This window comes from Cricetulus griseus, chromosome 4, assembly GCF_003668045.3.
Source record: "Cricetulus griseus strain 17A/GY chromosome 4, alternate assembly CriGri-PICRH-1.0, whole genome shotgun sequence".
Lineage (NCBI taxonomy): Eukaryota > Metazoa > Chordata > Mammalia > Rodentia > Cricetidae > Cricetulus > Cricetulus griseus.
In genome coordinates this window covers 157,486,933-157,513,089 of record NC_048597.1, presented here as the reverse complement: position 1 = coordinate 157,513,089, position 26,157 = coordinate 157,486,933, and the positions used below count along the sequence as shown (strand labels likewise).

The 26,157-nt window shown below is 51.3% G+C and overlaps 1 protein-coding gene across 13 annotated transcripts in view; it reads left to right on the top strand.

The window, feature by feature from the left end:
- Cep164 (centrosomal protein 164) overlaps positions 1-24,941 on the top strand; it is a 68,864-nt gene extending 43,923 nt beyond the window's left edge. For 6 of the 13 annotated variants that reach the window (XM_035443645.1, XM_035443636.1, XM_035443637.1 and 3 more), the window contains 23 exons: positions 366-449; positions 4,152-4,237; positions 5,937-6,083; positions 6,969-7,115; positions 10,034-10,243; positions 12,800-12,943; positions 13,026-13,254; positions 14,019-14,096; positions 14,318-14,449; positions 14,709-14,831; positions 16,078-16,221; positions 16,635-16,718; positions 16,835-16,903; positions 17,222-17,397; positions 18,428-18,551; positions 18,839-18,906; positions 19,318-19,525; positions 20,559-20,666; positions 21,319-21,430; positions 21,853-22,209; positions 23,160-23,226; positions 24,059-24,181; positions 24,304-24,941. In XM_035443645.1, the coding sequence (XP_035299536.1) occupies positions 366-449; positions 4,152-4,237; positions 5,937-6,083; positions 6,969-7,115; positions 10,034-10,243; positions 12,800-12,943; positions 13,026-13,254; positions 14,019-14,096; positions 14,318-14,449; positions 14,709-14,831; positions 16,078-16,221; positions 16,635-16,718; positions 16,835-16,903; positions 17,222-17,397; positions 18,428-18,551; positions 18,839-18,906; positions 19,318-19,525; positions 20,559-20,666; positions 21,319-21,430; positions 21,853-22,209; positions 23,160-23,226; positions 24,059-24,181; positions 24,304-24,451 (3,168 nt within the window). In that variant the 3' untranslated portion in view covers positions 24,452-24,941. The remainder of the gene's footprint in view (positions 1-365; positions 450-4,151; positions 4,238-5,936; positions 6,084-6,968; positions 7,116-10,033; positions 10,244-12,799; positions 12,944-13,025; positions 13,255-14,018; positions 14,097-14,317; positions 14,450-14,708; positions 14,832-16,077; positions 16,222-16,634; positions 16,719-16,834; positions 16,904-17,221; positions 17,398-18,427; positions 18,552-18,838; positions 18,907-19,317; positions 19,526-20,558; positions 20,667-21,318; positions 21,431-21,852; positions 22,210-23,159; positions 23,227-24,058; positions 24,182-24,303) is intronic. The other 7 variants (XM_027412019.2, XM_027412026.2, XM_035443641.1 and 4 more) reach the window with 6 other exon arrangements.
- The last annotated feature ends 1,216 nt before the right edge of the window (positions 24,942-26,157 follow it).

Here is a 26,157-nt window from a genome sequence, read left to right as displayed (position 1 = left end):
TTTTTTTTTTTTTTTTCAAGGCAGGGTTTCTCTGTGGCTTTGGAGGCTGACCTGGAACCAGACTAGGCTGGTCTCGAACTCACAGAGATCTGCCAGTTTTGCCTCCCGAGTGCTGGGATTAAAGGCGTGCGCCACCAGCACCCAGCAGATCAGAAGAATTTTGTAGTGAATCTTCACGCTCTCCACTTAGTGTCTACAGGGAATGCTTGGCTCTGTTTCCCTCATCATCTTGCCTGCTTTGAGAACTTAATTAGATGTCACAGTGTTGAGCTCAGTGCCTAGGACACTGCACACCTTTTTGAAAGGTTGGTAAGCACTGACCGTGACAAGGGCAGAGCTGATTTTCTCATCTCTACCATCTCCAGGACTTTGGATTTCGCAGCCGGATCTCAGAGCACTTGCTGGATGGTGACATGTTTTCTCCAGTCTTGGGTGGAGCCCACTGGGAGGTGAGTCTGGGTGGGCTAGGCTAGGGCCTCACTTTCTCTGGCAGCTACTTTTAGATGACTCCTGTTCATCAGTGTGGACTTCTGGACATTCTCTTGCTCCAGACATTCTCTTGCTCCAGACACTTGCCTCTGATGGAGCTTCTGGCCGTGACTGCTTTGTTGCTGCTATGCATTGAAACATTCCTGCCTGTCTACCACCATACCACCCTGAATGCACCCAGTCTCGTCCGAAACATTCCTGCCCTGTCTCATGTCGGTTTATTCATACAGTGACTGAGGGTTGACCACCTGTCCACCTGTCCCTTCCAGCTCTGCCAGTGGTCTGTACCTGCTGCGCCTTGTGACTGCTCTGCCAGCCTTGTTGCTTCCCCTCTGACCCCTGTATTCTCTTCTTTAGGCTTTAAGACCCAGTTCTGGTGCCGGCTTGGAGGAGGTGACTTGTCCCCTCTCTGCTCCCAGGATTCTTACTTTTCTCTCACAGTGTTTTGTCTGTCTCCTCTGCTAGATGTAAGCTGGCCTCCCTCCACGCAGGAAGGTACAAAGGTTCCTGAAACACAGATGCTGCCCTAAAAGGGGCTTAAGTCAGGGCAGTTGTTTTTCTTCTTCGTGTGCTGCTAGAGGAGGGATTCTGGCATATGGTCTCTGCAGAGTTTAAGGTTTGAGTGGATGGGAATCAGTTGGGTGAAACAACAGGATGTTTAATATGAACCCATCATGGTATGTGCTGGTGCATACAGGGAGCCCATGTTTTCAGACTTCATTTGAGCCCCATAAGTTCCTCTCGGGTCTGGCTGGTTGCTTCCTGGATGGCTACCCAGTTACCAGGTCTCTGCTAGACTTTGGATAACCCATTTGCAGTACTGAGGATACAAAGGCATGGAGAAGGGCAGATAGGGTTAGGCAGGAAGGGCTTGGAGCGAGAAGCTGTTAGGCCCCTTTGGTAACAAGCGTGTAGGAAAGCCACTAGGGTGGGTTCAAGGGCTGTGCCTCCAAAACCTCACTGCTACCTGACTTACTGGGGAGCTTTATAGAAGGTAGATTTCAGGGACTACCTGAGCCCTAATGAGGCCAGTAGTCCCGTCTGGCTGCTACCATCTGGCATAGAGCAGGGTCAGGGATCGGCTTGGGTTTAGTTCTTAGCAGCCACCACCTACTGGCAGCTAACCCAACAAAGGAAGGTCTAATTTGTACCTTAGCCATCGTGTTGGAGTATGGGTGGTACTAGATGATCTGACTGATGGACCAGCAGTGCCCACCTCTGACAGGGCCCAGCCTGCAGCTGTCTCTTGTTCCCAGGTTGTGGGAGGGTGGGGCCGCAGGAGGGAGCAGCAGCCGCTTCACAGCATGGACAGAAGCATAGGTGCAGTCTTCTTTGTTGTCCTCTGGGGCTGTAGCCTCATTTCCTTTCTGATGATCGATCCCAAGGCTAGGAACAGGGAGAGCCTTAGAATGAATTATCTTGAGGACTAGAGATGTAGCTTAGTGATAGAGCACCTGCCTGGCACATGTAAAACCCTGGATTCCATCCCCAACACTGGAAGAAAATGATACAGTTTCACATGTAAGTGACATATAATAAACTGCATTTTTAAAGAGAAAAGTTTGATACATTTTGCCCTATGTATTTCTTTGAAACTATCATTGCAGTCAAGATAATAATCCCCTCTTCCATTGTTGAACAATGAATATAGGGCTTTGTATATGCTAGGTGAGTTCTCTACCACTTAGCTACCACAGCACCCTGGTCCCTGCCCTTAAAAAAAAATAGCCATCTAAGTTGCTCAGGCTTGTCTCAGACTTGCAACCCTCCTGCTCCCACCTGGGGACTAGATCTTAAAAACAAAACTCGGGAGCTGAGGTAAGGCTGGGGTCCTGAGAAATGCTGGGTCAGAGGGTTAGCATTGCTAAGTGCTTGTTTTGCTCTCTTTTCTAAAGAGTGCCATCACACCCATCCTTTCTCAGGCTTCCCTTTTTCTTTTCTGGGACAAAAGTTCTAGGGAGAAGTAAACCCTGTTGAAGACCTGCTGTCTGGCTTTCCCCATGTTATCCCTTCTCTACCAGGATGCTGCTTCAGTTTGTTGCAAAAGTACAGGACATGAAGCAAGAAGGGGGAAGACAGAATGATGTGGTCTGTGGTCGGCTCCAGTCTGCCTCTGTATCCTCATGGTCCCAGAGTCCTTTGTGGCTTTGAGCTCATTTTGAGTTTTTATTGCAGGAACCATGTTTTGTTACTTACATTTTAGTTTGTGAAGTGCAGTTGGTCTGTGTGCTCTCTCTGTCTTTGAAAACGTGGGAATAAGAGGATGATGGCTGGTGGTTTGCAGGGAAGATTCGTGGTGAGCTGAGCACTAGAAAGGAGAGTGAGATGGGGGGTGGGGAGGGTGTGCTTGCCCATCATTGGTGTGTAGGCTCTGCCCAGCCTGATGCAACGAGGAGTGGCAGCCCTGGCAGGGAGCCCTCTGCTTTAGGCTCTGAGAGGTACTCACAGGCCGCGTTGCTAGTTTTGATGTAATTTTGGGAGCTGGGTTTTCGTGTAAGTTTTGCTCTTTCTTATCTACCCAGATGGCAGAGTCAGATCAAATGGGGCTGCTAGAGGAGAACTGTGTGTATGAGGGGGCAGAGGACTGGGACCCGACTGGGGAAGACAGTGATCTGTCTCCTGCCCCACCTCTCCCGGTGACCTCCGAGTCCCAGAGCAGACAGTTCTCCTGTCAGGAGGGCTAGTCTTAGAGTGGGGCCTGGTGCTGTCAGAGCTTTTTGTTTCTCTCTGTCTTAGGCTGAGGGAGAAGATGGGAGAGGAGAGGCTGGTGTTATGGCCTGCCTTCCTTGGCAGAAGTTATGCTTATGTGTAGGTCGTTGTACCCTTACCAAAGCCTTGGGTGCTGAGCTTTACTATGCCATAGTTCAGGGAGGAGGCACTTGAGAAAGGATGTTCTGGAACAAAGAATGAACCCAGGCTGACATCATCACTACAGTTCTTTAGGAAATATTTGAAATCATCAGAAATTGTTTTTTTTTTTTTTTTTTAAACCAGCTTGCTAAATTTGCCTAGCTACCCAAGATGTAAAATAAGATTTGGGGGTTTATTTTCAAACAGATGCTGTAATACCAGACTGTGAGGTGAAGGGGGGCTCATTGTCTGCTGATGGGGTTTATGTCCTAGAATGGAACAGTGGAAGGGATGCGCTGCCCTCCTCCAAAGTCAGACGGCACCCTCCATTTTGGGGCAATAGCCTCATTTGTTCCACCTAGATCCTCGTGCTTCAGGATTCTTTCTTTCTGGTGTGCTTACCTACTGCCTTTTGTCTGCCCATTTTATTTTAGCACCCCTGTACCACTGGTCCAGGCCTCAGTAAATTTAGGGTGTCCATGGAGATCGTTGCCTTCTCTTTGCAGCTAGCAGTATGGGCTCCAGGCAGCAGGCCAGGCTTTCAGGTCCCCTGCTCTCCCCCAGCCTCTGGCTCCTATCTATGTTTGTAATGAGCGTATTTGTTTATCTCCTGTTCCATATGTGGGCCAGGGACTTAGCTAGAGCTTAGGAAGCTGCATTCTACAGTCGGCAGACATGTTCTGTGTCTCAGTGGCTCCTGTCCCCTTAAGACATGCCATAGTATGCCTGCTGAGCCTTTGACTCATCAGGATAAGAGACCCTTGCAGTGTATCTCCCTCTAATGCATTTCTCCCCTGGTCTCTTGCTTGCAGGCCCAGGGGTTAGGCCAGGAAGAGAGAGATGACAGCCAGTCCAGCAGAGCTGAGCCACAGAGCAAGCGTTCCCAAGTCTCTGAGAGGTACAATGGGAGGCTGCCTTGGGGATCCAAGGCATTCTGTGTCTTCAGGGTGGTGTGGGTTGGGGTAGAATTCCTGGTCCTTATGGTTGCCATTGCTGGAAGACAGATGGTGACCTGGCTGGATGGCAGTACAAGGTGTGTGTATGTGGTGTGGGGGCAGGGTGGGAGGAACCCTGCCTGTGGTGGTGTAACATGACGGGGTGTGAAGTGTCGCTTGGCAGGACTTTGCACATGGCTCTTTGGTGAGTCCAGGGCTCTGTCCTCTTTATTAGTTTGGGCTGATTAAGCTGCATTAAGCTGTGTGTATCTGGATGTGAGCCAGGGCTGAAGTGGCCTGTTGGATGTCTGTAGCACCATGCTCTTAGGTACTGAAGCTCAGTGTTCTGAGCCAGGGTTCTTCCTGTGATGGTACAGGTGGCAGTGGAGAGAGAGAGAGAGAGAGAGAGAGAGAGAGAGAGAGAGAGAGAGAGAGAGAGAGAGAGAGAGAGAGCGAGAGCAGGAGAGATCCTGTGATGGTAGAGGTGGCTGTGCAGATTCTCTTTCTCTGACACCACCCCCCCACCTATGTGTGTATACTCCTCTGGCCTCACCCCATAAAAGGAGGAGGGCTGCCATCCAAGAAAACGAAGGTTAGTAGTCATCTCTTCTGGGATCTGAGAAAGTTGTATGCACTCCTTCTTTGCTGTGTTCAATGATGCTCTCTGCACTGGCTACCGTCTGACCACTTGAGTGTGGCATCCCCTTCTCCATTTTTTTTTTATTTTTTTATTTTTTAGATTTATTTTATGTGTGTGATGTTTTGCCTGCATGTATGACTGTGCACCACGTGTGTGCCTGGTGCCTGAGGAGGTCAAAAGAGATTGTTGGATCCTCTGGAACTCGAGTTACAGATGGTTGTGAGCGTCCATGTGGGTGATGGGGATTGAACCCGAGTGAGAATAGGTGTTCTTTTTCACTGAGTCATCTCTCCAACCTGTCCTTGCCCATTAAAATTTTTTTTTGTCTTATCATTTTTTTATTTGAATTAGAAACAAGATTGTTTTGCATGACAATCCCAGTTCCCTTCTCCCTTCCGTCCTCCCCTAACACTCTCCCCCAACTAAAAACCTACCTATCACATACCCATTAAAATTTTTTATTTGATTTTTAAGTGTGTGTATGTGTGTGTCTCTGTATGTGCATGCATTCACTCATGAATGTGAGTGCCCTCAGAGGCCAGAGGTGTCGGATGCCCTAGAGCTGGCATTATAGGCAGATATGAGCCATCCGACATAGGTGCTGGGAATCCAATTAAGGTCCTTGGAAGGGCAGTACCTGCTCTTTAACCACTGAGCCATCTCTCCAGGCCTTCCTTTCTCCATTTCCCCTTAATTCTTTCATCTCTCCCTGGCCTCAGTGATGGTGAATTCTGGGAATGGACATACATGTGAAGGTGTGCAGCTGCTGGACCTAGAGCACAGCTGTAACCCTGCAGGAGGGAGCCGAGGAGGAGGGGGAGGGGAAGGCATTTGTCTGCATGTGTGGCTGCCATGTCTGAAGCTGCTGTAGGTGTGGGGTGCGGCGACTCCTGTGCAGCTGAGGAGGGCTGGTGCACACTGTACCCGCGCACTGAATGCTCCCGTCTCGCTTTTCAAGTGAAGGCCAGACCCTGTGCCTCTGGCTGCCCTGACCAGGGTTATCATTCTCCATTTCTGTCCAGGGAGCAGCTCCAGGGTACCCTTCACAGCCAGGCCACTGAGGAAGGGCCTCTGCAGCCCCTGGCAGGGCAGCCCGAGTGGAAGGATGCAGAGGAGGAGCCTGGGAAGGACTCTGTAGCCAGCCCCACCCCACTGCCCCCTCTCCAGAGGTAAGGATGAGGAAGAAGGGTCCCTGAGGGTGGTGGCCTCTCCATGTGTCATTGTGGTAGTGAGGAACAGTGGGCCTGGAGATGGGGATGAGGGCTGTTGTAGACACTGCAGCCAAAGTAGCAGTAGCAGGGCAGCAGATACTGGGGTTTGGGTGGGAGTGGGGGTGGGGAAGTGGAGATCTGCTTCTTCATAGTTGTCACTCTACAGCTGAAATTAGGGTAGTCAGCCTGATCGGGGGAGCCATAGGAAGTCTTGACTAAGAGTGTGTCTCCTGCCAGGGCAGACTGCTATTGCTCTGGGAACTACATTCCTGCTAGGGGACCCCTTTCAGCTCCTTTCTCATCAGCGTTTTCTTACCAGGCATCAGCCCACCTCTAGTCTCACACAAACTGAGCTAGAGCAGTGTTTTGTTCCAAGCCCAGCCAGAGGGCAGTGTGGGGTCAGGGGTGGGGGCTGGACCTCCTTAAGCCACATTGGAAGGACCTTTCTGCCCCAGCCTGGTCCAGAGCCCGGGGTGTATTTGCCAGTGCCGCTGTTCTCCTGGCAAGAAGATGCTGTTGGTCTTAAGATTCAAACAGTTGGAATGAGCCACAGGGGAAGCTGAACTGTAGGAATGTTCAGTCAACAGCATCCATTGAACACCTGCTGTGTGCAGTGTTTTTTTTTTTTGGGGGGGGGGTGGTAGGACCCTCTCTTTCCATGTGGGTGGGAATATCTGGTCTTCACTTCAAATGACAATAGAAGAGGCTGGGAGGGAGGGGGATTAGGGAATAAGGTAGGGAAGTTTCCCTGGGGCTGCCCTCCTTGTCTCCACCACAGTTCTTTAAGCTGAGCCCTTCACTTCCTACCAGCTCTAACACAGTTGCTTCTTTATTGCTTGCAAGGGAGCAGGTCCTGAGCCCACCTGCTTTCCCTGAGAGGGCTGAGGAAAAGCACTCCCAGGCCGAAGAGCTGGGCCTTGGGCAGCAAGAGGCTGAGGAGCCTGAGGAGAAGGTGGCAGTCAGTCCCACCTCACCTGTCTCTCCAGAGGTGTAAGGGCCAGTTTTATGTGTCTGTCCTGTCTCCCAGTGTGTGGACTGCCTGAGTGCCCATTCCCCTTGAGTGGTGGCAAGCAATGGAGTGAAGGGTGAATGCATCCTCGGTGCTCTCTGTGCAGCTCTGAGAGCTCCACCAGCCATCACTAACCCTGGCCAGATCTGAGGGTGGGTGAGAGGAACCTGGTGGCTCATTACCAGGAACCAGGAGAAGTATGTTCTCTTCCACCAAGCACTAGTTTTCTCTTAAAACAAATATGGAATGTTTTAGAAAGGAAATGGGATCTGAGGTGGCGGGGGGAGGGGGGTGGAGGGGAGGGGAGCTTGTTGGTGAGTCACAGAGAGAGCAGACTTGCCCACTAGAGTCCTGACTTTTGACTGTAGGCCTGAGGTAGCTGTGCCAGGCTTCCCCAGTGAATGAGGGGTACAAAGGACGCAGGGCTGTTGAGCAGACAGTCCTTTTGCTGGTGATTCACTGAGAGCTGCCCAGGCCAATGAGCTCATTATCTCATGTCTTCATCTCATCACCCTAACCCTGCTGGTGTCACGTGGGCATGCAGCAACCACTTTTTTTTTAGACACTGAGCTATCTTACAGTGACGAATGTGGCTTTCTCAGGTCTCCTGGGAGACTGTGGCCCAATGGATCAGGGTGCTGTTCATGGGGAGAGGAGCTGAGTGGGCTCAGAGAGAGGAAGCTAGGTAGAGGTCAGGAGGTGGTCCCAGGACCTCTATAGGGAGGCCAGAGGCTCAGCTTAGCTCCTCTCCAGACACCTTGGCTGCAAGCACCCTGACTTCATGTTTCTTCCTGTCACAGTGATGCTATCCCTTCTGGGGTTTCCAGACCCTCTAGGCTCATGGTGTCCCACCCTTAGGAGGTGCTGGATTTGCTTTTCTTGAGTCTTTTCCAATGGGAATCGGTTGTTTTCCAGAGTGGTGCAGGAGTTCTGCATCTGGTAGCCAATTCTGAAGGATTAGGCACTAGGCATCATTGTCTGCATCTTTTGTTAGCATTTATGGAATAGTAAATGTATCCAAGTTGCTGGCTGTCTGTGTAGCTCAGAGGTAGAGCACTTATTTGCCTAACATGCAAGGTCCTACCAAATTCAGTCCCTAGTATATCTGCAGAGAGTCAGGGTATCTGGCTCTCTAGCTTAGCAGTAGTACCCCCACTTCAGAATGCTCCAGGGGACCACCCCTTCCTCCCTGCCATCCCACCCTGCTTACCCCTGTGTATCTCTGAGCTTTTGGTGGCCAACTTGAAATGATTAGGTTCCCCTGGTGCCTCCCCTTTGCCTCCCATGACTGGAAACTGGGTCTCACAGAGGCTGATATCTGAGCGGCTGGCCTAGAAACCAGACCCACCTCTTCTTCCAGAGCCCTCAGCTTCCTGTTAGCTCCTTTAGGCATCATTCAATGCTTTAGACCTACCAAGGTGTTCAGGATAACCAAGTCTTTAAACTGGGGCGGGGTGGGGGCAGGAAACAGGCTCATTTGCCTACGTGTCAGGTGTGTAGGCAGGCTCACTGGTGTATATAGCCTGGGCAAGTGTGCTCTGCTGTCCCATCTTCCTGCAGCATCTGTCCCTAGGGCTACACACAGATATGCAGCCCACAAGGGAGATAGACATTAAAAGGTACTGTCGCTGGGAGAAAAAGATGCTTTCTGCCAAGGTTGGAAATGAGTTGGAGGGTTGATGAGGCAGAGAGCTGGGAGGGGAGGCCCTTGTGGAGGGCAATATTCTCAGAGGAGGTAGCAGCCATGTTGCTATATCTGCCATCAGCTGGAAGCCAGGATATGGAAGGAGGGAGGGGACGGAGTTGGGAGCAGAGAATTGATAGCATGGCTTAGGGTTATTATCTGGGTTCTGATTTTAGGAATAGGGAAGGACAGGTCTTGACGGTGTTTCAGAGATGTCACTAACCTTTTCTGTCTTTTTCTCGCTAGTCTCTGTGGGCTGCAGTGGGATTCTTCACCCTCTTCTCTTCTGTCATTCTGATCTGTCCCCACCTGCTGCCTTCCATCTGCCATACTGCTGAGCTGGAGGGGAGGGGGTTTCAGGGCTCTCAGTAGGGCTGGCTGGCTCCCCTGTTTTGACTCTCAAGTGGTTCTTGGATTCAGGTCCTGCACACATGCTCCTGCTGGACTGAGCCATGGCCAGTCTGTAGTGCCTGAGCACTGTGTAAAAAGTGTGTTATTTCTGTGCTGAGACCTACTGGAATGTGAGCCTTAGGGACCCGGGAGTGTACATGCCTCCTGGCTTTGAAGGAAGTCAAATACTTTATCATGCTACTGTTCATAACTCTCTAGACAAATCAGTAAACTGATGCCATTGTTGTCTCTGTGCACTTGAGTTAGTGCAGAGTTTCTCACCATTTCCAGACATGAACATAACCACGAGCTGATGAAAGCCCCTCAGCCATGTTTGGCTCAGGGAAGCACCTGGATCCTTTGGTAACAAGGCAGGGAACTTGGTGGCTTCATCTGAGGTTCTTCTACATTACCTTGGCCTCTGCTTGGTTTGGGAGGCAGAGAACAGACTGGGACCTGTTTCTGAAATGAGCCTTAAGTAGCAGGCAGAGCTATAGTGGGGACATGGAGACAGGATTGTGAGCTGTTCCAGGGGAGAACCCATGAGGAACAGAACTTCATTCTTCTCTGCCCTGCCAGTTCCCGAGCCACCCCTCAGGCCACAGCCTCCCAGTGCTGTTATGGGCTGTCCCCCCTCCTAGGATCCTGAACCTTATCCAGTCTGTGGGGCTTGTCCCGTAGGACAGATGCTCACTGTGTGTTACTGCCAGCCCCTGTGAGACCTATTTGGGGGCTTCCCATTAGAGTTTTTGTGTGATGTTCTGTAGCTGTGGGACCTTGGTGGGCACTAACATTGTAGTGGTAAGCTGCCGCTCCCCCATGCAGGCAAACCACAGAGGCTACAGCTCCCCAAAAGCAGTTCTCAGAGTCTATACTGAAGGCCATGGAAGAGACAGTGAACCAGGAACTGGAGGAAGACCAGAGGCGGCTTCTGGAGTTGCAGAAAGAGAGGCAGAAGCAGCTGGAAGAGAGGCTGTGGCGAGAGGAGGAGGAGGAGGTGCAACGGCTTTACCAGCAGAAGGAGAAATCCCTCAGGTCTTCTTCCTCCCGCGGAGGGGTTTAGGAAGGGAGGGGCATCCTTTTTCTGTGCTGACCCATCTGGGATGCCCACAGCCTCACCAAAGTAGCTCCTAGAACCCTTTCTCAGAAACTTCTGCTGGTATCATATTGAGTACCCAGGAAAAACATCTCTGGCCTGGCTGCTTTGGTGACCAGGGAGTCTGGATTGGTGGTCCTTCAGCTAGCTTTTCTGCACTAGAATAAAAGCAGGCTTCTGCTCAGAAGAGGAGGGTGAATGGCTACCAAGAAGGGAACAAGCAGCATGTCATGGCCCTCGGCCAGCAAAGATGCTTCAGAAACATGTGGATGTGCTCCGTTGACAGTTTAATGCCAAAGCTTGTCCTTTTAGACAGAACATTCAAGAGCAATTGAAAGTTACTATTTTTAGACCATAGATAGCTAATCTGTGCTTAATTTTGAGGAAACAAAACAGATAACCAACATTTGAATAGTGGGCGGTCAGGTTCAACCTCTCATTAGCCCAACACAGGCACTCTATACCAGGGTTCACTCTCTGTCACCTCTTTTTGGGCCAACTAAGGGTCAGGGTGCAGTCAACGGCTTACCTTAGGATACAGCTTCTCTTGCATCCAAGGCAGCTCCTCAGAGCTCTAAGCTTTTTGTGGAGACCAGGGTGCTGGAAATACTATCTCAGGGCCTAGAACATGCTAGCTGCTCCCTAAATGGCATTTCTGGTTTTGGTTTTGGGTTGAAATGAATAGTTTCAGCCAGTGATGACCAAGTGATTTCTCTGTGGGTCAGAGCCTGTCTGGCTCTCTTGAAGCAGTTCTTCAAGGGACTGTGGTTTCTCTTTCCACACAGACATTTCTGGGTGTGGGTCTTCCTCCTCACAGCTGAATGAGAGGACAGACAGGCTCTTGTACTTTTGTTAGGTGTAAAATGGAGAGCTTGGATTGCTCTAAATTCCCTCCCCCATCAGCCCTACATTCATGTTCTCTGTGTAAATTTTGTCATATATATATATGAATGACAGTGTTTTTGGGGAGTCCAAAAGGAAGGATTTGTACTTTGCTCAGATTTTTTTTTCTCATTACACAGGAAAGCAGTGGTATCAATAACTTGAAGTAGGAAATCCTATATTTGTTTTGGTTCTGGAATTTGCTGTAGACCTTTTCAAAGAGGTTGTCTTCCAGTCTTCTGCATCATGTTTTTCTTAGGGTTGAACTTCCTGGGTGCACTGCACACATCCGCTAGTCTTGTGAAGTCTATGTGAGGAGTTATCCCCACCCCAAAAGATGTTGTTTGTAAAAGCAGAGGTGTATTTGCTTCGGGAGAAATGATGGATATCATAGGTCAGATAAGGCGCCTCTCATGGACATTTAAGACTTGCTCATAGTTTGGGACCAGGTGATACTGTGCAAACCCAACACACTGATTGAGCTCCATTTTTTTATGTCTGTTACTATATTCTGTTCTTGATATAAAAGACTTAAAGGCAGTATCATTAGCCAGGTCTGCTAGTATAAACCTGTAATCCCAAGCACTTGGGAGCCGAAGGCAAGAGGATCAGGAGTTAAGGCTACATAGGGAATCTGAAGCCAGCCTAGGCTACGGGAGACCCTGTCCCCTTCCCCAAAAGGAGGCAGGATTCTTTTTTTTTTCCAGTTTTTTTTTTGAGACAGGGTCTTTCTATATAGCCCTGAATGTCCTGGTACTCACTCTAGACCAGGATGGCCTCAAACTCACAGATCCACCTGCCTCTGCCTTCTGAGTACTGGGATTAAAGATGTGTGCAACTACTGCCTGGCAAGAGGCAGTATTCTTGCTCTGAAGAAATTTCCTGTCTTGTAAGGAAAGCTGACAGAACAGAGTAATTATGAGGTACCTTGATGCATGGCACAGGGCAGCTTGTGCCAAGAAAGGCCCTCATGCAGATTTTTTTTTTTTTTTTGGCTTTTTGAGACAGGGTTTCTCTCTCTTTGGAGCCTATCCTGGCACTCGCTCTGGAGACCAGGCTGGCCTCGAACTCACAGAGATCCACCTGCCTCTGCCTCCCGAGTGCTGGGATTAAAGGCGTGCGCCACCAACACCCCTCATGCAGATTGTAAGGGGAAAGGTGAATTGATGAACTTGCATGTGGGGCAAGGAATGTGATTTTGTCAGATAGAAAAATGGAATTCTTGGCTGAAGAACCAGCATGAGCAATAGTCAGGGGGCAAAGAAAAGGGTAGTGAGATCTGGAGATGACGGTACATTTGTTAGGATAGAGTCTAATGATGGAGCAGTGGGGCTAGAGGTTGGCTCTCAGGGTGGTTGTGACTTTCCTGAGTGAATACCTTGTCTAGGAGCATAACCTGTAGGTGGAAGGGAGCCTTGGGACCAAACAGCCTGGCATTTGCTTCCTTTGACAAGGCTAGATGAGTTTAGGTCCGTGAGGAACCAGCATGGGTGACAGGTTGACTGGTCTCTAATACTGAGGGTGGTTTGTAGGGAGGCCGAGTGGCATGGGTCCTGAATACAAGAAAGACCTCTGTGGTCACTCTCAGCAGCCGACCTTTCCTTTTCCCTCAGCCTCCTGAAGGCACAGCTGCAGAAAGCTGCTGAGGAGGAGGAGGAAGAAGAGGAGGCTCGGATAAGAGAGGAAGAAAGCCAACGGCTGGCCCGCCTCCGGGCCCAGGTGCAGGCTAGTACTGAAGCATTTGAGAACCAAATTAGGTGAGTCCACACAGGGAGCTGCCTGGCCTGAGGAGATGACCTGGGTGCATGGGCTTATCCCTATTCTATTCTGTCTGCCCAGAGCCGAGCAAGAGGCTGCCCTGCAGAGGCTTCGAGAAGAAGCAGAGACCCTCCAGAAGGCCGAAAGAGCCAGTTTGGAACAGAAAAGCCAGAGGGTGCTGGAGCAGCTAAGGGAGCAGCTGGAGGCTGAGGAGAGGAGTGCCCAGGCCACCTTGCGGGCAGAGAAGGAGGCCGAGAAGGAGGTGTCTTTGCAGCAGCTGAGGGAGCAGCTGGAAGGGGAGAGGAGAGAGGTGAGTGAGCTACGTCAAGCCTGCCCCCTTGACTCAGCATGCAGAGGGGCTAGCTCCAGGTTGGGGTGCAGGGAGGGGAGCAGACTCCCCGAGCCCATCATGTGGACCTTCTCGACTCAGGGCAGGTGCTGGCCCTGGTCTCTGAAGCAGATGTATAAGTCAGTGTCCCATGGATTTGGGGAGCTTTTGCTATTGAGGAGCCAGAGGACTTGACACAAGGTGCTGACCCTGTAGGCGGCTACAGTGGCTCCTTTCCCTGACTTCTTATCTGGAATAAGAGACTAGCCCTTTGCACAGGTTCTCTCCTTTTCGCTTTCTCCTTCTAGCGTCACGCTTTCTCCTTCTAGCGTCACATCAGCCTCCAGATTACATCCAAAGTCACAGGCCATTGAGAGAGCTTTGGTTGTTAGACACCCAGTGATCTAGATCAGGTTCCCAGAGGGTCTTCTTTGACCTCCATCTGGCCTGGCCTGGCCGTTCTTATTCCCAGCTGTAGGTTTGTGTGTGCTCCGGTGGGCTTGTTCAGAGTTGGGATGGAAGCACTGACCTGAGGTTTACTGGCAGGCCCCTCTACACTGGCCTTGTTCTACCCCTCTGCCAGCTGCAGACTTTAGGGGCTGAATTATTTTAAAACAAAAGTGTCCCTGTGATTCTACTTGGTCCCTTATTAACAAAGAAAAAGGTGGTCTCCAGAACCCTGGCTTCAGTACCTGGCTAGCACCCTTCCCTGCTTCTCTCACAGACCCTCTGCTTTTTCTTCTCAGGCAGTGGCAGGCCTAGAGAAGGAACACAGTGCTGAGCTGCAGCAGCTCTGTTCCTCACTGGAAGCCAAGCACCGGGAGGTGAGAAGAGTGTGGCCTGGTCTGAGGGGGCAGAGCCTGGGCTCTCAGACCCCTTCATGCTGGGTGGCACAGGAGTTCAGCCCTACACTTGGCCAGTAGGGAATGAGTTTCCTTCCCCGACAGGTTGCTGGGATGGGTGCCAAATCCTTGGTAGTGACTCCCTGCATGGTGGCTCCACTTCTGAGGGCCTAATTCCATTGTGTGTGCTGGCATGTCCTTAGGTGGTCTCCAGCCTCCAGAAGAAGATAGAGGGAGCTCAGCAGAAAGAGGAGGCCCAGTTACAGGAGAGCCTTGGGTGGGCAGAGCAGAGAGCTCATCAGAAGGTTCATCAGGTGATTGAGTATGAGCAAGAGGTGAGTGCTGGTCTGTCACTCTGCTAAGGTCTGCTGGGCCGCCTAGCCGGAATGGCCTCCACTCTCTCAAAGCCAGGACCTGTGGTGCTGCTAGGCCCCTGTGTGTTTGTAGGGAGGGGTAGTGTTAATAGTTCAGATGCACGCATGCTTGGGTGCTCTGTGTGTGTTGGGGACACTTTATATGTGAGACCTTCAGGTCGTCAGGCCTGTCTGCTCTCAGTCCTGTAAGCTGTGTTCCTTCTGTCCTACCCTCTTCCAGCTCAGCAGCCTTTTTCGAGACAAGCGCCAGGAGGTAGAGAGAGAACATGAGAGGAAGATGGACAAGATGAAGGAGGAGCACCGGCAAGTGATGGCTGAAGCCAGAGAACAATATGAAGCTGAGGTAGCTCAGTCACCTCCCTTTCCAGCACATGTAAACATAGGCACACCAACTGTTGTCCTTCCCAGCTGGCTGCAGAGTTGGGGAGAGGGTGAGATCTGGAAAAGGGTTAGAAGAGACTTACTTCTCTGGCATCCCTCAATAACAAGGACATTGTTCTATTTTTCTTTTGAAGCATGAGAAACCCCCATTCCCCAATGAGGGGTGCTTGTTCCCTCACAGTAGCTGCACTTTCTTTAAATGGTAATAATTGCTGATGGATACCAAGCTTTGACTAGGTACCAGGCGCTATTCTGAGTGCCTTACATCCTCCTGTATTCAGTTTGCAGGGTAGCCGTGAAAAATGTACGCATCATCATCTTCATTTTGGAGAGCAGGGCACTGAGACCTGGGGAATTTAGGCTACCTTCCCAAGCAGTCTGACTCCATAACTTTCAGTTTTAGTCACTTTAAAACCATGTCCCCAGGGTGCATGGGATTTCAGGACAACAAGAAAGAAACAATAGCCAAACAATTGCTGGATATTGTCTGTCTGTATTAGTTATTTTTTTATATTGTTGTTGTGACAGACTCCCTGATAAAGGCAACTCAAGGAAGGAAGGGTTTCTTTTGGCCCAGTGTAAAATTATACTTTCTTTACGGTGGGGAAGGCATGGCGGCAGAAGCTCGATGCAGCCAGCCACATTGTGTCCACAGTCGGGAACAGAGAGATGAGAGCTGATACTCGGCTCCAGTTTTGTTTCAGGTGGTCTGAGACCTCAGCCCATGGAATGGTGCTGCTCACATTTAGGGTGGGTCTTCCCACCTCAGCTACCCCAGTCTAGAAGCTCTCTCACAGACATGCCCAGAGCCTGGCTCTTACACGACTGTAGGCTCTGTCAACGTGACAGGCAGCAATAGCAACCGTCTCATTACCCATCTTCAGCCTAGAGGTGGGAATGTTCCATGACTTGAGTGGACCCCAACTCAAGCTGGCTTGCTCCTGTTGGGGGATGAATGGTGGGCAGGCGGCAGTGTGACTGTAGTACAGCTCAGCCCCTATGGGGGACCTTTGGGCTCCTGCTCTGGTGACTGGAATCCAGACAATCTTTTCAGGGCAGAAACAGCAGCCTCATGACAAAATCTGGGGAGCTGATGGTGACCTTCATCGATCTAACTGACCTAACACAGCAGGAGTTTGGGGAGACTGTTTTTGGGGGTGTTAGGAGCCCATTGTAGGTTCCCACCAGTGGCCCCACCATCTTTGCAGGAAAGAAAGCAGCGGGCTGACCTCCTGGGGCACTTGACTGGAGAGCTGGAGCGCCTGCGAAGGGCCCATGAACGAGAGTTAGAGAACACGAGGCAGGAGCAGGACCAGCAGCTTGAGGACCTAAGGCGTCGGCACCGGGATCAAGTGAGGTCCTGGGGGGGATGGGGTGACACTTAGGAAGTCTTGGGTGCTGATCCAAGAGTTGTGGGGCAGAGTCTGGCACCTTCAGGAATGGGATCTCCCCCTGGCCATGTCTATGCTTCAGGGTATCTTTGTTTTCTGAGCCTGGAAGTAGACCCAGTATTGGAAAGGAGAGGTCAGCCCATTTACAACTTTGGGGTGGTCAGGTTCATGTCTCCTGGCCCCACTGGGAATCAGCAGGATGGGGCATGCTGTATGCCAGAAGGCTGCAAGGACAGGGAAAGAGGAAGCAAGTTTGAATCCAGCTTAGAGTCTGGAGTTTGGCATACTGGGTTCTGGATCTTTCTCCTCTCCCTCAGCTAATGCCTTTCACCCTGCCTACACCCATGGCTTTCTCTCTATCATGCTTCTTCCAGGAAAGGAAATTACAAGATTTAGAGGTGGAACTTACAACCAGAACCAAAGATGTCAAGGCGAGACTGGCTCAGCTGAATGTCCAGGTGAGGGAGGGCAGTGGCTAGATCAATCTTGCCTTGGTGAGTGGGTTTGAACACAGAGGGCAGGCTCCACTTCAGTCTTGGGGTCTACAGTCAGCCTGGGGCTTTTCTCCCTTCAGGAGGAGAACATGCGGAAAGAGAAGCAACTGCTCCTGGATGTGCAGAGGCAGGCTGCGCTGGAAAAAGAGGTCTATTTGCCCACCCTTTCTCTCTTATTTGTCCCCCACCATCTGTTCTCCTGTCCTGTCCAGGGCCCTGGGGTTCTAAGACTGTGCTGGCCATTATCATGTAACCCAGTGGACCTGACTTGCAAGCCTCGGGCAGTGGGGGGCTCTGCTAGGAGACCAGGAACCTACAGACCCCAGATCCTAGAGACAGTGGCTTCGGTGGCTCTGGCTTCCAACTCCTGTTTTGTGGTTTTCCATCTCCCACACTTCTGACGCTGCTTGCACCTCGCCTTCTCCCTACTGGGTCTGTGAACATTCTTATCTCTTCCTCTGCCCCAGGAAGCCACTGCCACCCATCAGCATCTGGAAGAAGCAAAGAAAGAGCACACTCACCTGATGGAGTCAAAGCGGCAGCTGCGGAGGGTCATCGATGACCTGCGTGTCCGGCGGGTGGAACTGGAGTCCCAGGTGGATCTGCTGCAGGCACAAAGTCAGAGGCTGCAGAAGCACGTGAGGTAGTGTGATCACTGTGCTCCAGCTGCAGACTCACGTGAGGTAGTGTGAGCACTCTGCTCCAGCTGCAGAGCACGTGAGGTAGTGTGATCACTGTGCTCCAGCTGCAGACTCACGTGAGGTAGTGTGAGCACTCTGCTCCAGCTGCAGAGCACGTGAGGTAGTGTGAGCACTCTGCTCCAGCTGCAGAGCACGTGAGGTAGTGTGAGCACTCTGCTCCAGCTGCAGAGCACGTGAGGTAGTGTGATCACTGTGCTCCAGCTGCAGACTCACGTGAGGTAGTGTGAGCACTCTGCTCCAGCTGCAGAGCACGTGAGGTAGTGTGAGCACTCTGCTCCAGCTGCAGAGCACGTGAGGTAGTGTGATCACTGTGCTCCAGCTGCAGACTCACGTGAGGTAGTGTGAGCACTCTGCTCCAGCTGCAGAGCACGTGAGGTAGTGTGATCACTGTGCTCCAGCTGCAGACTCACGTGAGGTAGTGTGAGCACTCTGCTCCAGCTGCAGAGCACGTGAGGTAGTGTGAGCACTCTGCTCCAGCTGCAGAGCACGTGAGGTAGTGTGATCACTGTGCTCTAGCTGTAGAGCACGTGAGGTAGTGTGATCACTCTGCTCCAGCTGCAGAGCACGTGAGGTAGTGTGAGCACTCTGCTCCAGCTGTAGAGCACGTGAGGTAGTGTGAGCACTCTGCTCCAGCTGCAGAGCACGTGAGGTAGTGTGAGCACTCTGCTCCAGCTGTAGAGCACGTGAGGTAGTGTGAGCACTCTGCTCCAGCTGCAGAGCACGTGAGGTAGTGTGAGCACTCTGCTCCTGCCAGTGGCCCCCTCTGCTGCTTTCGGACCCATCTCATCATGGACATCCACAGGGAGAAGCAGCTAGCACATTTCTGTGGCACTTTGTAGGGAATGGAGTGCCGAGGCTATAAGAAAGAGACGATTCTGGGTTCTGGTGTCCACACCCCAGCCCTGCCCTGTGGGAGTGAGAGTGAGTGTCACGGCCTCACAGCCATGCCTCCTGCTCTCTTCCTCAACACAGTAGCCTAGAAGCTGAAGTACAAAGGAAGCAAGACATGTTGAAAGAGCTGGCCGCTGAGAATAATGCATCCCCACATTTGGAGCCAGATCTCCACATTGAGGACCTGAGGAAATCCCTTGGCACAGTGAGCTTGGGCTGAGGCCCGGGAGTGATGGGGCTGTGGGTGGGAGGTGGAAAGGTGGGACATTTGGAGAGGAACTTGGCTCTGCTTTATTTAGGATCTAGCCTCCTTGTCTTGTCCTCCTCTCCACCCTCTCCGTCACTCAGATGGTAACTATATGTAAAGAGTGCCTGGAGGCTGGCAGAGCTGTTTCTTTGGTAGGACACCAGGAAGGGCTTTAGGATTCCTCTAGCCTGTGAGATGTTTACTTTTGCTGCACTCAGCTGGCATTTTCCATTATATGTTTGCAGAATGAGACCCAAGAGGTGTCCTCTTCTCTCTCCCAGAGCAAGCAGGAGATGGACCTGTCCATGGACAGGTGAGTTTCCCTAGCCCATCTTGGGCCACGAGAGAGTACTTATATTAGAGCTGAGATGACAATGACCACCAGTGGGGCTTGGTTCAAGGCATGACCCAAGGATGAAAGAATCGTCTCTACTAAGTTAATATCCTACAATTTGTGACCTTTAACACAGCATGTCAGCACCTCCTGGCCTCTAGTTGAAGGTCAGGCTGTTAGGAGTGCTTAGTTATCCGAGTACAGGCCCAGGCACAATCGGAAGTGTGTGAACTATTGGTCCCATGTGCCACACTCTCTGGGTATTTAACAGTGATATCTCAGCCCCAGTCCAGCAGCTTCTGTATGTTCAGGTGGACATGTGCTGGAGAAGTAGCCCAGGAACTCAGTGTAGTTTTCAGTTTTCCTTCCCTGCTCCCTGCTATCCCACAGTGTCCGGCACTTCCTCTCTGCTGAGGGTGTAGCTGTCCAGAGTGCGAAGGAGTTCCTGGTGCGCCAGACACGTTCCATGCGGAGGCGACAGACAGCACTGAAAGCTGCCCAGCAGCATTGGCGCCATGAGCTGGCTAGTGCCCAGGAGGTGGATGAAGACCTCCCAGGCACCAAGATCCTCGAAAACGTGCGCAAGAACTTGGATGAGGTTAGGAGCCTAGAGGAGAGCCTGCCAGCCTGTATTGGGAGGTCTGAGGGTGCTAACTTTCCTCAGCTGAGCATTCTGGGAACTCTTGAGATGAGCCACATGGGCCCTGGGGTCACCTGCCTCATCATGGCCATACATCATGTGTAAACACCTTCTCCAATAGTAAATTGCTTTATCTTCGTAGTACTCATCTTTAATGAGGAAGGTATATAGGTTGAGGGTCCCTAACCCCCACGTCAATTCAGGCAGTAAATCTATGCAGATATTCCCAAATCTGAAAACTACAAAATCTCATGTATTTCTGAGGCCAAGCAGTTTGGAAATGAGATATTCAACCTGTATTGCCATTGCCATGGCCTAGGTGAAATATTTTAGACCAATGTCTAAAGTATATCAAGTCCAGTGCTCTTCTCTGCTGCTCTGGTGCACTGGAGACAGAAGATCTTTGGATACACTCAGTGTAAGGTCGAGTAGCTCTCCTGGCTGGCTTCTCTGACAGTCTGATTTGCAATGAAAAAGGCAGAGATGCCATCATTACATGATGTTACAGATTTTTGTTCCAGTTGAGGCCTCAGTAGCAGGGGTTCCCTTGAATCATGTCTGAACCCTTATAATTCTGATGGTGCCAGAACTGGTGAGGGACACATGCTCTGAGGCCTGAGTGCCTAGCTTGTGGGCAGCGGATAGCAAGAGGCTTGTAGACACAAGGATGGGCTCTCCAGGGTGTGTCTATTCTATCCCTGGGCACTTTCACTGCTGTGGTTTATTCCTTTCGTTGGTGGCAAGGGTGATAGTAATGGCTAGCAGAGTGATGGTAACCACTTGGTTCACAGCTTGAGAACTTGGCATCTATGGACATGTGTTCCTCAGGTAGTACACTGTCCTGTTAGTTCTCAGGGTCTGAGAGAAAGTAGCCGTTCTCTCAGATGAGCAGCCGGACTAAGGACTAGGGATGTGTTTACAACCACCCAGCCAGCAAATACCAGAACTGGACCCTAGCACCATTTTTCCTCCTTTTCCTCCCCGGCCACAGGAGACCAGGCACCTGGATGAGATGAAGTCAGCCATGCGGAAAGGCCATGACCTGCTGAAGAAGAAAGAAGAGAAGCTGAACCAACTGGAATCTTCTCTACAGGAAGAGGTGTCATCCTGTGGCCACATAGCCCATTGCGTCCCCTCTGTCTCTCCCTCCTCTACTCCTGGGAGCCTTGATTTCTTCAGGCCTGGATTAGGGAGAATGGGATCTCTAGCGCTCAGGGCCTTAGTTGAGATAGCAGAGACAATGGCCCTGTGGAAGCATCTCAGTGGTTGATGTCTGTGCTGACAGTTCAGGGTATCCTTGGAGCTTCTGCTGCTTAGTCACAGCATTCTTGATGAATGTCACAGAACTGGGGACTAGCCCTGTTCTTCCTACATGGTTCCAGGAGAGGGGTGACCAAGTGTAGCATCAGGGGTGTCTCTTCCTTCCCTGAGACTGCTCGAAATCTCCTCCATGACCCAGGTTTCAGCTTGGGAGCAGGGGTGCTCAAATGGAGAGACCGCAAGGCTAGTTTCAGGGGTGGATGATGGGGTGGCTCTGGTCCTGGGGGACCCTATGGACTGCTTCACAGGCAGTTGGGTTCTCTTAGCTTAGCCTCTCAACTTAGGCAGACTTGTGGTGTGCCTCTCTTGGGGTGCCTATAGAACCTTAGACCCCAGAAGAGCTACTTTATCAGGCCTCAGTCCTCACCACAAGGCAGGCAGAGTGAAAACACAGGGAAAGGACAGTGCTAATGGCCACTTCTACCTGTCAGGTCTCTGATGAGGACACTCTGAAAGGATCCTCCATCAAGAAGGTGACCTTTGATCTCAGTGACATGGAAGACTTGAGCAGCGAGAGTTCTGAGTCCTGCCCCCTGCCTCATAGTGAGTGGTGGCATGCAAGGGAGCCAGGGAGGGTGAGGTGGAATGAAGCCCAGTGTTGTGGAGACTGAGAAAAGCGGGGGCCATTCCAGTCCCATCCTCCAAGCCCTGCGTTGAGCCTGTGTCTGGATGAGGTCCGTCCTCTGTGGTGGCTCTGCACCATGGAAGGATGAAAGAACCAAGGATCCCTGCGGTCTCTTCTCTCCAGGCCTCCTGCTGTCACCCACTCTCAGCTGCTCTGGCCTGTGGTTGGGTCAAGGACCTGGTTTTTCCTTTTGTCTGTGTCCTTGGGCCTCTTGTCTGGGACACAGAAGCCCCATACCCATCATCTGTCCTCCCATAAGGTCCTTAGCCTGTTATCTGCAGCAGTAGGATACAAGTGCCAGCTCAATCCTGAATCCTTTCCCACCATCTGCCTCTTTCAGTCACCCCGACCCCAAGTTCTGCTGATACCAACAAGATCCATTACCTGAGCAGTTCCCTTCATCGCATCAGCAGTGAGCTAAACGGTGTGCTGAACGTTCTGGGCAGCCTCAACTCCCAGCTACCACCGCAGGTCCTCAGCAGCCAGCCACCGCCTCCACTCCTCACCTCCTCACTTCGGTCCTCCAAGAACGTCCCTTCCCCTGCCTACTCCCTCCTGACCAAGCCCTCAGCCTCACCGTCTGTCACACCCACGTCCACTCAGTGGGCCTGGGACCCAGGACAGGGCACCAAGGTCTCTTCCTCCTCCCAAACTGTGGATGATTTTCTGCTGGAGAAGTGGCACAAGTACTTTCCTTGTAGGTCCCCACTCCCATGGACACCTGGTTTCTGGGTGGAGCCTTCCTATCTCTGTCTTTTGCTCTATGTCCTCTCTTATAACCACCCTTTCCTTTTCCTTTGCCTACCCCTTAGTTCCCTCTCCGTCTTTGGTCCATTGATTCTGTCAGTGGGGCCCTGGTGAAGGAAGACCCTGCTGTGGCCTTACAGCCTGAGGCTCTGTGCTGGGATGTTTTACACCGAGCCTGTACTGTGTGGAGCTTCTATTATCAATGCTAGAGCTAGGCAGAATCTAAAAAAAGTCATTGTTGTCACCCTGAAGTCTGTCATTAATACAGTACACCGTGACATTTACACACATACACACACACACACACACACAAATGCACGCACGCACGCACGCACGCACGCTTTAGTCCATATTGTAGTTTTCTGAGGTAATAATTATTTTTCCCATCTTATAGATGAATAAGTTGAGGCTCAGAGAGGTTTAGTAACATGCTCCAGAGGGCTCTGTGAGTGAGTGAGTGAGTGAGTCCCAGACCAGATGTGGACTCTACCTATGACCCCTTGGCCCTGGCTTCTGCTTTGGGACCCAGGCTCCTCCTCTAGTTCGTTCCTTGTTGAGGAACACAGTCATAAAGGCAACCATTTGAGGAAAAATGTAAAAAACATTTTTTGCCCAGCCCAAATTGAAAATTAGATTTTTAGAATCAAAGTAAATAGGACAGCCCTTGTCTGTCACCTGTCTCTCACCTTTAGCAGGAAACTTTCCCTGTCATTGTTTGTTCTTTCTGGGAATGTGGGAGGTGTGAGTAGCGAACATGGAAGTGGCAGGCTGGGGCTGGGGCTGGGGCTGGGGCTGGGGCTGGGGGGGCTGGGCTGGGGCTGGGGCTGGGGCTGGGGCTGGGCTGGGGCTGGGGCTGGCTCAGCTGACTGACTGCTGCCTTTGAACTCCTTGCTGTTCCAGCTGGCATCCCGTTGCTCAGCGGCTGCCCTCCTCCACTGGAGAACAAGCTGGGCTATGTGTCTGTAAGGTAAGCCTCACAGTCCAGAGCCCCACTGTACCTCCCTGGACAGATGACACCAGGGACAGGTGGGGATAGACCTCGTGGTGACCCCAGGAGCCCAGGCTGATCACCAGTCCAGAGTTACATACATCTGGCTTTAGTCAGAGCAAGTGAACAGTCAAATCCCTGCTGCTGAGGTTCGGTGGCTGTGGGGAAGGGCGTGTCTGACTAGCTGTACAGATGTTGTGCACTGCTGTCCATGAGCCTCGGGTGAGACTCTGCTCTTCCTGTGGCCCCACAAGCCCTGGAGTCCGGCCTGTCTTTGCCAGCTTTCTGTCTGGTTCCTATGGCCTCGTCTTCTCCAGTGCCTGCTGAGCAACATCTGGAGTAAGAGGGACATCCCATGGGGAGATAGACAGGCAATTATTTAGTCCTGTTATTCCTATTCATCTTATTCCCTGCCAAATATCCTCTTCTCCTCACCCCCACCCTAACTGTAAACCCTGCAGTCATGTCTGCTCTCTGGGCCAGTCTGAGAGCTGGTGCTGCGTAAGTGTCTGAGCTGACAGAAGGAAGTTTCTTGCTGAGACTGGCTGATGACGGACAGATGTAAAGGTCCTGAGTAGATTCTGCATCAGGTTCCCAGAAAAAGGGTGGAGGGCAGCCACTACCTTCCTTTTGGGGAACTGATGCTTGCCTCACCAGAGGAGGACCTTTGAATTGCTGGAGGCCGTACAGGCATGCTGGTGGACCAGTGAGAGAGAGGAGGAGGAGGTGCTTAGCTCTGCCACATACACCATCTGCATCCTGCCTGCTTTCTTCCTCTTCTAACACTCTCAACTCTCCTTCTCTTCCCCAGTGAGCAGCTCCGCCTCCTGCAGCACTCCCATTCTCGAGTCCCCAAGATGGACAGTGTCAGCATTCAGAGCATGATCGAGTCTAACCGAAAGTGGCTAGAACATTTCAGGAATGACCCCAAGGTGTATCCTTTTAACTGGTCCCCAAACCCTTCTCCCTTCCTGTTGTAGCAGCTGACTGGCTGTGCTCCGCCACAGGTTTCTGATGTCTGAGGAACGTTCTGTTGGGCCTTTGACCCTTTCTTAGCACTCACCTGGACATGCTCAGCTATCCAGTTTTCCTTCACTTTGTGGCCAGACAGCTCTTCTCCTCGGTGCCCAAACCAACAACCACTTCGAACTTACTGCAGCTGGGCCTGGATGAGTACAACAGACTGAATGTGTTTCACTATTGAACTCTGTGGGGGGCCAGGGCAGCAGCCTCCTCCTTGATACCAAGTGCCTGAGGAGCCGCCCACACTTTATTTCCCTCTGATCAAGCATGTCCTCCACTATGTGCTCCACCCAGCACTTGGAGGAACCCCTGGGTAGATAGGTGGAAAGCACGGCATGACTGTAAACAACTAACTACACACGCTTTGCCCATGGACTGTCCTGAGCAGTAATATGCGAACATGTGCAAACTTCTGCGTCCAAGTGGCTGTGGAGGACTTCAGGGATGTGGTTACCTGCAATTAAAACAACTGCCTTGCGAGGCCTAGGAGGCCTCCTTGGAGGTTGGATTCCTGGCCTTCAAGCCCTGCCGAGGGCTCTTGTGGAGGTGGAGAGTGTGGTCCTTTGTTGAAGACAGCCCTGTAGCATGGCTATGCCCTGGAACTTGGCAGTGCTGGGCCTATAGCTGTCTTTCTGATACCTCAGCCCTGTAAGGATCACATCCATTCCTTTCTTCTTGTGTTTTTTTCTTTTTTAATGTCTTCTTTTGACTATCTCAGGTTTGGGCACAGCTGCCTGAGTGCTGCTGGAGCTGTTAGAGGCCCCAGATGTTCTGCCTCTTTCCCTCAGCCAGCACTGGGCTCTCCTCAGGGTGAGCAGCCTTCCCTCCCTTAAGGTGCCCTCTGGAACTCTCCCTTGCTCTCAGGTCTCAAACACCTATCTCTCCAGGAAGCCAAAAAGAAAGCCATCTAGAAAGACGGGGTTGGCTTCTGTTCTGTCTTGATGTTTCTCTTCCTACAACATCCCTCGCATATCTGTGAGCCCTGTTTCCATCTGTTCTTCTCCCTGAGCCACCCCTGCCCCAATCCAACTATCAACTCCTCCCAGAGCTCAATGGAAGGGCTGACTAGTACTTGGGAGTGGCAGGGACTGTTTTGGCCTTTTGCTGCTTCTGGCACAGCCTCTACAGCCCCATATCTCCCAGTGGGCTCTGCAGGCGATGTTTGCAGCATCTGTCGAATTGTTTAAACAAAACACCCTCATTTTTCTTGTCTTGAGAAGCTGCGGGCTGCCTTTACCCCCGCAACCCACAGAAACCCATTCTCACGCTTTACCGCTCATTTCTTGGCCATGGGATAAGACACGAAGAACCAGCTGGATTTTAACCCTCTTATAGATATTTTTTAGTCATCAGCCAACCACACACAGAAAAAAGTCTGTTTTGTTATTTGTTCCACTCTGTGTGCCTTGAGAACAGCTTGTGTGATACGACCAACCTTGGTGACAATCCTGTGTTTTTTTTTTTTTTTTTTTTTTTTTTTTGCATCTATTAAATCTCTGTTTAGAAAACAAGTCTGTTTTCTACAAGCCAGTCCTGTGTCTGTGTTGGTCTCTTCGGAGGCATTTGTGTCCTTCCTCCCGGGGGATAGGGAAGTGGGGACAATGGCTGTTCATGGACTATTTCCCTGGGTATCTGATTTAATTATCCAGCAGTATAGAGTTTGGTGCAGGTGTGGTCTGCTCTGTTTTTATGGGTGACAAAAGCAAGACTTTTGGGGACCCTGCACACCATCCCTGTCCCCTGGAGCACTCTTAGCCCTACACTTGCCACTAGTCTCCAAGGAGTTCTTGCTCACATTTACCCTCTACCCCTTCCCTATTTCTCACTCTCTAGGCTGGAGACCCACGGGGCTGTTTCCCCAAAGACTGGGTTTCTTTTCCCATGTAG